The following is a 12,158-nucleotide window of genomic DNA, read 5'->3' as shown; positions in this document are numbered from 1 at the left end:
GAAGTAACATGTGAAACAGCTAAATAACCTTTGGTGTCTCGAAGAATCACAGAAGCTAGGCATTTAGATTTGTAAGCAAGCCTATGTATGCATGCTGATTCGTTGCAGTAGCTGGTGCTGCATGGTCTCTTGTATTTATATCCATGTACTTGCTAGTTGTGTTTGTAAACTCCGATATTAAACCTTAATGTTAAGGTTGTGGTTGAAAGCATTCTATTGCTGATGGAAATATTGTGTCACAATCATCCTGTAACGTACTGGGGAAAAGGGTGGAATGTTGAGAAATGATAAGTGTGAGGAAACGACTCCTCAAGCTGAAGTAAGGGTGGCTGGTTTCCATGCTCTGTTGGATGATTTTCTGTGAACTCACCGTACCTCAAACTGACACAGGTGGGAATTCTAATAAAACATTCTCAATAGACGATGATTGTGAGCGAACGCTAGCCAAACGAATTTATTGGCAGGCAATGTGGGCATTGCTTGCCATACAAGCCATACATGAGCACCGTCCTCACATCTCTCCAACTAAGTAGATAAGACGGGAATTGGTCTCTATTTACTACCATTCCGTGTCTTCGATTTCCACATCAAGTGCTGGTAAAGGAACAACGGAACTGGTATCTTTAGCAAAGCCTTTCTACTTCCAATAGCTCCTCAAGGTTTTGCGCCGTAGCAACTGAAAACTATCAATCGGTATGGTTTGAAACATGGATTCACAAACAAAAAGGGACCGGATCTTATGAAAAACAGGAAAGTTGCCGTCACAATTTTGTAACACTAGGTCGAGTTGATGTGTTTGCAACAAGCTAATAATTGATTGATTTCACTGTAGCTTGTAGGTGTGTGTGGGTTATGTAATTGGCTAATACAAGCGTCCACGGGAGAGGTTAGGGGAGGACGATGTCACATCGCAGATTGGCCGGCGGCCAGAGAGGATGGGAATATTAATTTTCTATAGTGCTCAAGACGTGTCATTTAATTAAGAGTTGGGTCGTTTCTATGGTGTTTAGCTTCACGATATACTTATATAAGACGGCAATTAAGTCAGCGATCCATCCAAAGCAACTACCACCGGCAATAAACTTGGGACTATGGGAGAGATAACTGATGGTTTTGCTGATACCGGAGACCTCAGAATATGTAGAGTTTTCTGAACGAAAAGCAAAGCATTTATGACAGGGAGGAAAATCGAGCATGGCAGCCCCTTGAAATCTGGAGAGATTAGCAAAACAAGGACTACGCCTCGGTCTACGGGGCCATGCAGTTGAAATTTCGGGCGGTGTTTCTGTGGCGTGGGTTCATGCCATGCCATGTCAGCGATCCGCGCGAGTTTCCATCTGAACCACACATTTCCATCATCTCCCGTACAACAACAATTGATTCCGGAGAATTGGATTTTTATGGCCTGTTCTTCTCTATTCCCTCCAGCCATACCATAGCATGCCTTCTCCTCTCTATAAGTACGGGGCCATGGTGAGCCTGCCGCGTGTCGGCTAGCGCGTGACGAGTGTCTTGCTCGGAGAGGAGAGGAGAGGAGAGGAGGCTTCCATGCTCTCAGCTTGATCGGCCATGGCACCATAGAGGAGAGGAGGCGAGACGAGCACCGTCGTCACCGGCCGGATGGAGGCGACTGTCCGTCAGTTACTGGGCTGGCAGGATGGCAGCGATGGAGACAAGGTACCTACTAGTATTGTTTCTGCGTTATTAGGATAATGCGAGCGAAACAATTTAGCCTCCGTCGAGCCGATAATTTCAGCAGATGGAGGGCGTGTGGATTAGTTCTTCTGAGAATTAGGATGCGCTATTGTTTTGTTTTTTTTATTTTTGCAAAGAAAAGGAAGGAAGAAAGGGGTATCGTCCGCGCTCGGCTGGAGTAGTTGAGATGAGGGGTCCTTCTTTTTCGTTTTTGTTTTCCAGAACGAACGAACCAAGTCAAGGCGAGCGAGATGCAACACCACGATTTCCTGCACGCGCGCGCGTGGATCTCAATTGCGTGACTCGGATACTAGCTGCCAAACGGTGGACTTGACTGCTGGTTTCGGTTCTGGCCGGGGCAGGGAGCCAGGGACCAACGATCGACCCAAACCCATGGCCTCCCCTGCAGCGGAGCGGGCGCTCCAATCGCCGGACCAGTTTATTCCGATACTGAAACCCCACCCTCCCGCAGATGCAGTCCTCCGCCGCAGTATCATCTGAACTAATATTTCTTTGTGTTCTTCTCGACCAGCTGTGATTTGAAAAGTTTGCTGTCGCCGTCAGTGATGTGGTTGTTTACTCGTGATTCTCCACACCGCTGGTTTTTCGTTGAGATAAATAGCGGGCAACTGTAGAGTGGACCGAAACGAACTAGCCTACACTGCAGTACATCAGAATGCAATCCTATCCGAACGACTAAACCTATGTTTACATGACCGAAAAGAACATGGTGCCCTGCGTATTTTTTTTTCATCTGCTGAAAATCTAGCCCACGCCGGCGGCCGCGAGAGGGACTTGTCCACATCGGCGGCGGATGTAGGACTGGACACTGGAGCTTCCTTGCTGGAGATGCGGTGGCGCAGCGAGGGCAATGAGGCCGACAACTCGATCTGCAAAGGGTCCACTAATAATACTGCAGCCTAGGTCTCGACCTTCGCATCCGTCCCGTTCCCTAGTTCCCCAGCCCGTCCACGTGACATGAGTGGCGCCGGATCGTCCCACCGCCGCGCCGGTGCCTCGCCGACGGCGTTGGCCTCCCCGCTCGAAGGCGACGATCTGCTCTGGGAGATCCTCCTCCGCCTCCAGCCTCAGCCGTCCTCCCTCCCGCGCGCCTCCGCCGTGTGCAAGCGTTCCTTCGCAGCTTCTCTAACCACCACCGGAATCCGCCCCTACTCGGCATCTTCCACCGGACCTACGGGGAGATCGTGTTCAGCCCCATGGCGGACCCTCCCGACCGCATACCTCCTCAGCGCTTCGACCTTGGACGCTTCTGCAGCAGCTACTGCTGCTATCTGCTCGATTGCCGCCACGGTCTGGCCCTCGTCCAAGATGTCTGGCGGAAAGTGGTAGTTGTGTGCAACCCCATCACCGGCGAGCAGCGCTGCTTGGCTATTCCGTCCGAGTTAAGGAGGGGATACCTCGAAGGGGCGGTACTCTGCGCTTCCCGCGAGCATGGGCATGTGCACGGCGGCTGCCACCTGAGCTCCTACAAGGTGGTCTTGGTGTCCACCGGGAGAAGCGATATTCAATGCAATGCCTTTGTTTACTCCTTGGAGACTGGCGTATGGGGCAATCTCATCTCGACGAAGGCTCCGTATGATCTCTTTTATGCTGATCCAGTTCCTCCAGCCCTTGTTGGTAACTGTCTTTACTGGACCATTGGCACTCGCATACTAGAGTTTGATTTGGATAGAAATAATCTAGGTGCGATCATGGCGCCAGGGCCTCCCACTACAAATGATATATTTGATGGAAACCGTCAGATCATCGAAGCTACGGATGGCGCTGTTGGCTACTCCATATTATCATTTCCTCGCTTCCAAATGTGGCAAAGGAACATCAATGGTCATGGTGTTCCTACATGGGTGCCATGGAAGACCATCGAAATGCACACTATTCTTCGGATCTCCTGTCCTTATGAGCGAAGGTTGGTAAAGCTGCTATGGTATGATGAGGATGTTGCATAATTTATTTCCTATTTTAGAACATAATTGGCCTAGAACATAATTTATTTCCTATTTTAGACCACTTCTAGCTGTTACATTAGACTGTCACCATCGAAGACATTAGTGACCTAGAAGTTGCTACATATTGTATGTGAAAAACATTGAATTCAATGACAATATTGTTGTACATCTTAAGCTGGTAACAAGTCAGAATCTAACAATTTTGATGACGCAGAGGACAACCTTATATTCACTGATACGTTGATAGCTCTACAATTGATGCGCGCACAATTCCCAAAGCTAGAGAAGGTATTGGCATCCCCTCATTATCATTATTTTCAATCTTGTCTGAACTTGGAGAACAAAAGTATCATGTTTCAGTTTGCTGCACTGTGGCAAATATTTTAAAGATAGGCAGCTCACGTTTCCGGGATCCCATCAAACAAAGACTATGCTAATTTGATGGTTGTCTAGGCGGAAATTACTGCCAAGATATCACCGAAAATACCTGCCTCCATAGTTATTCTGCAAATTTGATCTATTGAGAGAAAGGAACAACCAGGTATTCCAGGGAGAGCCAGGACCTTCAGACAATGGCCAACAAATTAAGGCAGAGGTGGAGCCACGAGTCAGGCGTACCATCACTGGTTACAAGAGCCACGATGCGGCTAGGCTTGTTTTGTTTTGTGTTCCATAAGTGTTATCTTTGAGTGTATGTGCAACATGTACTTGTGGGCTGTGGTGCGCGCTTTGCTTAATGGCCACCGCTAAACTCCTGTATTTATGTTAGCACCTCCTTTTAATGGAAAGATATGCAAACCGAATAAATACTCCATGTAATGTTAAAAGAGCCTGTTTTAATATAGTAAGGATGGTTATATAAACTCCATTGTGCTTCTTCTGTGGTTATTTCCTTGTAATGCTGATTCAGTACCATTTCTGAATAAAATTCATCTTTTTTTGTATGTTCTTGTAGGTTGTGACACAGCCATTCATTTTGCAATCCCAATTGTATAGCAGCGTGAAGGACAGGACTCAAGTTGATAGAGATTTGGAGGTTTTGTTTTGAACTTATGCAATTACTCTTTATGGGGAAACAGTGTTGTAGATGTTACCTTTGGATTGTTTTCTAGTGATTCTCATATTAAACTCTTCAAGTCATTATCATTCACTAGTGTGTATTAATCTCCAACTGCATCAGAGATAGTTTTTCATTGGTTGTGATGAAATTTGAACATAGAAATACTTCCTTTTGCAGTCACTGAAGAAAGACAGAGTACTCCGAGTATTCAAACTCAGTACTGGTCAGGATGACCATGCTATCATGTTCATGGATGATTATCTGAGACAGGTATGTGTTGTCCTGGTTTGGCATTAAGTAGGTTCATTCACTAGATCTGGATGATGTTAATGTAAAGGAAGTTAAGAAGTATATATAATTTTGTTATTAGTCTTTTGTGATACTTCTCCCTTAAGGCAAGCATGGAATTTTCTCAGCCCATCCACCCAACCATGCATACAACACCTCATTCAAGCCCATCCGTACCAAGCTGGATAGCCATATGCCCATATACCATCTATCCTTGTCTAACCAACAAGTCCACAGTAATTAGACTGCAAATTTATCGTCATAGACATGTGAACAATACCCTAGAGAGCATTTCTTCATTAATTAGTGAAAGATGTGAACATTCTCTTTGTAGTGTGTATAGCAAGATTTGCTTTTCAGAACCTTTATTTCGAACTCTTACTTGCCTAATAAACCATATTCTTATCTTCCTAACTCTATCTCTTGCCTAACTAAAAAGATATCTTTCATGTCCTTTTCCTTTTCTCTTCGGTGTTCTAGGGGGCTGGATCTCATCTCGTTACATAAAAAAGCAGTCATTATGTAACCAATCTCCTGTTGATTCTGAAGTTTAGTCCTAATATGTTTGTTCATCGCATTAACTTTACCTTTTTGTACTACAAGTTCTAATGGATCTGTTCACGTATGCAGATGGAGTTTGCTATCAGGAGGTCAACGGGTAAAAAACAAGATGGCAGTGAAGTGTTTGAGTGGTTTGAGAAATATGTTCTGCATTCGAAATTGGATGTTAGCATAAATCACCTAGAGCTGGTAAGTTTCAACCAATTACTGACAAGTGTTAGTCCTGTGCAGAATTCTTTCTTGACTTTTTCTGTAGAATAGTGCATTATCAAGCTTTAACTTCCCTGAGGCTTTGCGATGATCTATCATGGAGATTTTGAGCTGACACTTTGTTTTGGAATATTGTTTCTTAAACTATACCTAGTAATAAACCAAGACATGGTGCTGCTCTATAGAACTTTTCATGCATTCTGCTTGTCGTTGCAGTGTTCACTGTTATCATGTGGTGGTGATGCGAAAGATAAACATATCACAGTATTGATGAATGCTGGCCTCCTAGTAAGTAATATTTTTATTACTTTCCATGGGATCATTATCATCGCTGTTTTTGTCTTACTTTAGAATGTTGAACTGAAGAAAGTTATGTTAAACTGAAAGAATACTATATCTCCAATATTTTTTTGTCATGCTTAGCAACCAAGTAATAAACACATCTAATTTGATTACGTGAAGAAAACATGTTTTTGACCAATCATGCCTACTGTTTGTGCCATATTGGTTTTCTGCAGACGCGCCAGCTAATAGATCCAAACATGTACTGGTTTTCTATTCCAAGTATTGGTCCAATCTTGAAAGGCCTATCCCAGGTTTGCACTTCTTGACTTTTCTGTTCCTTGGTTCTAATTTCGCGGTGCCAGTTAAACGAAAGATGGCCTTAACAAATTGATAATGAATTCAAAGCTTATCTGTGAGTGAAATAATGTAGCCTCCGCTTTAGTGATTGACAGGCTATCATGAATCCCTAAGGACTGTTATTAGATTAAATTGCAGTGTACGTCCCTATACCGGCAAGTTGGGTTCAACTTGGTCCATGAAGTCATGAACTTAAAAATTGGACACTTGTGTCCTTAGACCTGCATAAGTTGTGCAAATGGGGCCATAAGTTGTTTTCTTGCTGACATAGCATCCATCTGAGCAGTAGACAGTGCCCTTCCGGTGCCTACTTTGTGGCTCTTTTGTAGCGGCCAAAGGGTTTGTCCATATGATATTTTTCCATGTATGTCACATCCTTTCTAGATTGCAATGAATTATATTATATTGTTCTTGATTGCTGCGCATGCATCTTTTCTTCCTTAATACCCACTAAGATGGAGTACTTGGCCGCTTCATATTATATAAACAGGTTCAATTCATGTATATACTTCGGAACCGCACACGATGTACTTCATGAATGCTAGTTTGTTTCCTCTTGGCCTGGCTTTCCCGTATTCTTCTAGATGGCTACAAACTGACTTTTTACAGTTGCAATTTCTCTGTCAAAAAGACTGACATATGTGGTTATGGTGAGCAGGGGAGGAAGGAAGTTCTTTCATTACTGAACCGTCGGAAGTACAAGGAGATGCTAGTGTCTTCACTGGAGAAGACGAGGTTGAGGTCATCGCCTCTAGACGTGCGGTTCCACCTCCGCGATCTTATCGGGTCTGGTCACATAAAGACGGTTCAGACACCCACCGGCTTACTTGCTCGTGTATCAACAGATTGACAATCAAACAGTTTTGGATCAATTAATCTTAGTTTCTCTTCCTTGCTGGGTACTACCCAGCTTCTGTGCTTCTGATTATGTTTTATGTTATGGCGATTTTTGGCTTCTTTTGGCGTCAGGAGTACTTGGAGATATCTTATTGGTTCCTGCATTCTTTTTTTTCTTTTTCTGTGAGAGGTATTCTTGATCTGATTAATGTGCCTAAATTTGAAATTAAGGAGCTGAAGTTGGTGTGTGTGCACATAAGTATCCTCTTTGCCCTGATTATGTTAAGACTGCTACCTTTTGTAGGAGCAGATCTAAGATCACAAATAAGAACATGGCAATTTATCCAGAATTGATCTGGATTTTGTATAGGAAACAATCATTCACAATTAATAATTCCCAGTTTTATGTCTCACCTCCAATGTTTTCTACTGCCCCCGTTCCCAAATGTAAGTCTTTTTGGTAAGCTGATTTATTAGCTTCCTAATAAAAAGGCTTATATTTCGGAACCCAGGTAAATACTAATACTAGATTTCGTTGCTATAGCATGCTGATCTTGAAAATGAGTTGAAAACTTAGCTGAACTGAGCTGATTTCCATTTCACGGGTGCTTATAATGCAATGGACTTGGACAACTCTGATTTTTTACTTACTAGTCAAGTGATGGTTGTTATGAGCGAAAGTTGGTTACTTTGGATCATTCATGATAATGCTATTTGTGCTGAACCACTGACTCATCTAAGAACTTCTCCCCATTCCTTTGATGCGAGTTTCATCTAACGAAACGAAACATTTCCCTTCATTTTATTTTTGGCGAGAGATCAGAACCTAACATGCAAGTAGATTATCACATTATTTTGCCGCCTGCTCACATGATGAAAATGACATGATAAACACTTAGAATGCCCTGCTCAACACTCGAAGAAAACCGCCAGATCATTCGGGCTGCAGATGACTCTCTCGGCTACGCCATTTTGTCATACCCTAGCTTCCATTTGTTGGCTAAGCCGCATCCCTGCACCCTAGAGATGCTGCCGCACCGCCTTCCGGGGCCGCAAATTTGGCTTACTTGCTCGTGTATCAACAGATTGATAATCAAACAGTTCTGGATCAATTAATCTTAGTTTCTGTTCCTTGCTGGGCATTACCCAGCTTCTGTGTTTCTGACTATGTTTTATGTTATGGCGATTTTGGCTTCTTTTGACTTGGAGCTATCTTATATTACGAGAAAAGTTAATGCCTAAAAAATCTTGTACACAAATTTACACTGTGATTCTAAAAATAATAAATATAGCATATCTATGATAGTACTCCATGGTACCACTCACTATAGAGATAGTATCATACACAAGTATCATATGCATGATACTACTACATGATACACTATGGTCAGCCTAAGGTAGTACTAGTGCTTTGGAAATTTGCAATCGCATTAACTCCAAAGGCCCCCAAGCCATCCACGCCTCTTTGCCCATATCTTTTCTTTCTCTTCCATCGCTAGTGTAGCTAATTCAGTTAATCTTCCAATGAATATTAAGATTTTGTCTCAAGAAATTTTATGAAGAACTAATTGAAGATCCATTTTTGAAAGATGGCACGTTTCGACTAAAAATTAGCACTTTTAAATTCTTAGATTGCTTTTTCACATGATACGCTTCTTTTAATTTATTTTACCACATACTACTTCCATTTCTATAAACAAGAAGCACACACATTTTAATGTGAACCTTGACCAAATAAATAGGACAACAATATCACGGTCATATAATACATAAGCAGCATTGTTAGAATCGTGTTGGAAAATACTTTCTAATGATATCAGTATTATATCAAATATTTTTTATATATTTCATCAAAATATGTTTCAACTTCATCAAAACTTGCATGTATCTACAAACTAAACTCATCTAAATACATGTATATCTAGATAAAATTGAAACATCTTTTTTAAATAGAGAGATATAGATTAATATTTTGTCAAAGATAAAATACGAAAAACAAGGGCGCATTGTTTATTGAAATAGAGTGAGTAGTATATATAAAATCATCTTAGTTGCCAATGAGGGCCTCTATTTCTTGTTTTGCTCAGGGTCTCCGTATTCTCAGGTACGGCACTGCTTATTGGTTCCTGCATTCTTTTTTTTTCTTTTTCTGTGAGAGGTATTCCTGATCTGATTAATGTGCCTAAGTTTGAAATTAAGGAGCTGAAGTTGGTGTGCGTGCACATAAGTATCCTCTTTGCCCTGATGATGTTAAGACTGGTACCTTTTGTAGGAGCAGATCTAAGATCACAAATAAGAACATGACAATTTATCCAGAATTGATGTGGATTTTGTATAGGAAACAATCATTCACAATTAATAATTTCCCAATTTTATGTCTCACCTCCAATGTTTTCTACTGCCCCCGTTCCTAAATGTAAGTCTTTTTGGTAAGCTGATTTATTAGCTTCCTAAAAAGGCTTATATTTCGGAACCCAGGTAAATACCATACTAGATTTCGTTGCTATAGCATGGTGATCTTGAAAATGAGTTCAAAACTTAGCTGAACTGAGCCGATTTCCATTTCACGGGTGCTTATAATGCAATGGACTTGGACAACTCTGTTTTTTTCTTTCTTACTAGTCAAATGATGGTCGGTATGAGCAAAAGTTGGTTACTTTGGATCATTCATGATAATGCTATTTGTGCTGACCACTGACTCATCTAAGAACTTCTCCCCATTCCTTTGATGCGAGTTTCATCTAACGAAATGATACATTTCCCTTCATTTTATTTTTGGCGAGAGATCAGAACCTAACATGCAAGTAGATTATCACATTATTTTGCCGCCCGCTCACACGATGAAAATGACATGATAAACACTTAATGAATGCCCTGCTCAACACATCTCCCATGCTGGCAATATGTTTGTTTCGTAAGAGCTATCAAAGACTAGAGATGTTCAAAGTCTTATATATACCCATGTCCTAGGACCTAAACAAGTGTGATATGGATTCAGAGTCACATATGCTTTTAAAGTTCAGCCTACATAAAGTATCGGAGGAAAACAAAAACATGAAAGTCAAGGAAGTGAGGGAAAAGGAGGTGAGAACCACGAGCCTGGAGCTTGTTGCACGAGCAAGGGGTTCTTTGAGCCGATTTTCATTTCATGCGTGTTTACAATGCAGTGGACTTGGAAAACCAAGTGATGGTAGGTATGACTACACTAGAATTGTAGGTCGTGGTAACCATGTAAATGTGTCTCTCGGGAGAAGGCATACCATACAAATGGCAATCCTGTTACCAACCTAAGTGTTGCTGCGCCAACTGGCATTGTCATTGTGTACAGTTAATACTGCTGGGCATATATGTCACTGAAACAATGCTTCAGATGATAATTTTCTTGGTAAGCCTTAGTGCTACAAGCTTCCAACTACTGTTATTTTTTTTATAATATAGCAATGCTTCAATCAAGCCTGTCCTATCAAAAAAACAAGATAATGAATATAGATTTACCAAGAGAACATTCGATTTCAAGTAAAAAGAATGGCAGGTAATAAACAGTATATTAGTTTCTTAGAAAAGTAGATAGACTCATTCATAGATAGAACATTCAAATACACATAATATGAGAAGCTAGAAAGGAAATTATGTTGGCCGCTCCTGCCATTCAGACATAAATGCAAAATAAGCAATATGTAGAAAGCTATTCATGTAAAACAATAGCAGAATGGCAAGAGCCCAGTTGACAGATAAGAGCTAGGTATTCAATCATCGTATGAAGAGTGAGGAGCAGCAGTACAACCAACATCAAATGGATTTTCCGACCCACAACAATGCCAGTACTGGAGCACTTTGCCTGCACCCGGAGTATCCATGGTCCCACCGACATGGACGCTTTCGAATTTTCTCTTTGTTTCTCCTGGATATTACAAAGAAAACAGCAACTTATTAGTTTTATGAGCAATACTAACAGAACCAGATTGGTACGCGTTTCTAATCAGAATGGTAAGAGCTAGTGGCGAATTCAGTGTACCAGATCAAGAAAGTAATCACACTTGACAGATCACAGGATTTGTAAATGAAAAGTGCTAGACAGGGCATGTTTCTCACCTCCAAAGTGGGCCGTGTGGTGGCGGCAGGATGATGGGTGATTTGCGGCCGGGTCGTACTGCTTCTTGCAATTCTTGCACGTGCGGAGCACCGGCCCGTTCACGCCTCCTGGGACGGCCGCGGTTGTGAAGGACACCGACGGTCGGAGGTGGCGGCGCGGGGTGGTCCGAGTGGTGGGGCATGCCCGGCTGGGTGCCTGGAGCGGCAGCACAGGCACGAGCGGCGCGGCCATGCGCAGCGCCGGCGCAAACGCGTAACCGAAGAGCTTGTACTCGAAATCCAATCAAAGTGCAGCGGATGTGGAGCGGTGGCCTTGTGCTTCCAATTTGCAGATTTGATAGATTCTACAACGAATTGGCGTCCAATTTTAGAATTTGGGGTAGTTTTAGAGACTCGAGAGAAGATTTGGGGAAGGAACAAGATGGGCAGTCCATGGGAACCGAAATAATATAGAGATGGTGGGTCCCATAGAAGTGGGCCCAGTAAAGTGGTGGCCTCAGGGCAATCTCCAACCGGCGACCCAAACGGACGCGCTGGGCCGTCTGTCTTGGGCCGTTTGGGTGGCCGAGCGGACACGCGGACAGCGGCCCGCGTCCGCGTGTCCGTTTGGGTCGCACGCTGCGCTCAACGCGGCGACCCAAAAAGACGCCACGTGGTTCGTCTTCCTTGCGCGGCGCTGCGCCATGGCAGGCCTCGACGGGACAGCAATGGTGGGCGGTGGAACGCGCGGGAAAGTTCCCGCGCGCGGGAAAATGCCATTGGCGCGCGCTCGCGCCCAAGTTTCCCGCCAGGCCGCCGGCTATAAA

The 12,158-nt window shown here is 43.1% G+C and overlaps 2 protein-coding genes across 2 annotated transcripts; one reads left to right on the top strand and one right to left on the bottom strand.

Moving 5' to 3' along the window:
* The first annotated feature begins 3,752 nt into the window (after nt 1-3,752).
* On the top strand, nt 3,753-7,314 carry LOC124665278 (serine/threonine-protein kinase 19-like). The gene is made up of 7 exons (XM_047202698.1): nt 3,753-3,950; nt 4,618-4,698; nt 4,900-4,992; nt 5,641-5,760; nt 5,998-6,069; nt 6,300-6,377; nt 7,082-7,314. Exons 1-7 carry the CDS (start codon nt 3,921-3,923, stop codon nt 7,271-7,273), a joined length of 666 nt encoding a protein of 221 aa, XP_047058654.1. The 5' UTR covers nt 3,753-3,920; the 3' UTR covers nt 7,274-7,314.
* A 3,562-nt stretch (nt 7,315-10,876) lies between these two features.
* On the bottom strand, nt 10,877-11,584 carry LOC124668646. Its single transcript, XM_047205749.1, has 2 exons — nt 11,353-11,584; nt 10,877-11,161 (listed from the first exon to the last, which is right to left on the bottom strand). Exons 1-2 carry the CDS (start codon nt 11,582-11,584, stop codon nt 11,007-11,009), a joined length of 387 nt encoding a protein of 128 aa, XP_047061705.1. The 3' UTR covers nt 10,877-11,006.
* Nucleotides 11,585-12,158: the final 574 nt, after the last annotated feature.

Source organism: Lolium rigidum, chromosome 6, assembly GCF_022539505.1.
Source record: "Lolium rigidum isolate FL_2022 chromosome 6, APGP_CSIRO_Lrig_0.1, whole genome shotgun sequence".
NCBI lineage: Eukaryota > Viridiplantae > Streptophyta > Magnoliopsida > Poales > Poaceae > Lolium > Lolium rigidum.
The sequence above is the reverse complement of the archived record's forward strand: the minus strand, read 5'-3'. Positions and strand labels throughout refer to the sequence as shown.

Bases quoted from the DNA above. Each gene is read 5' to 3' on its own strand.
- LOC124668646 (XM_047205749.1), bottom strand. From the start codon at position 11,584: ATGGCCGCGCCGCTCGTGCCTGTGCTGCCGCTCCAGGCACCCAGCCGG. The intron at 11,162-11,352 runs GTGAGAAACATG...TGTAATATCCAG, and splicing joins CCACACGGCCCACTTTGGAG to GAGAAACAAAGAGAAAATTC.
- LOC124665278 (XM_047202698.1), top strand. From the start codon at position 3,921: ATGCGCGCACAATTCCCAAAGCTAGAGAAG. The intron at 6,070-6,299 runs GTAAGTAATATT...GGTTTTCTGCAG, and splicing joins TGATGAATGCTGGCCTCCTA to ACGCGCCAGCTAATAGATCC. The intron at 6,378-7,081 runs GTTTGCACTTCT...TATGGTGAGCAG, and splicing joins TCTTGAAAGGCCTATCCCAG to GGGAGGAAGGAAGTTCTTTC.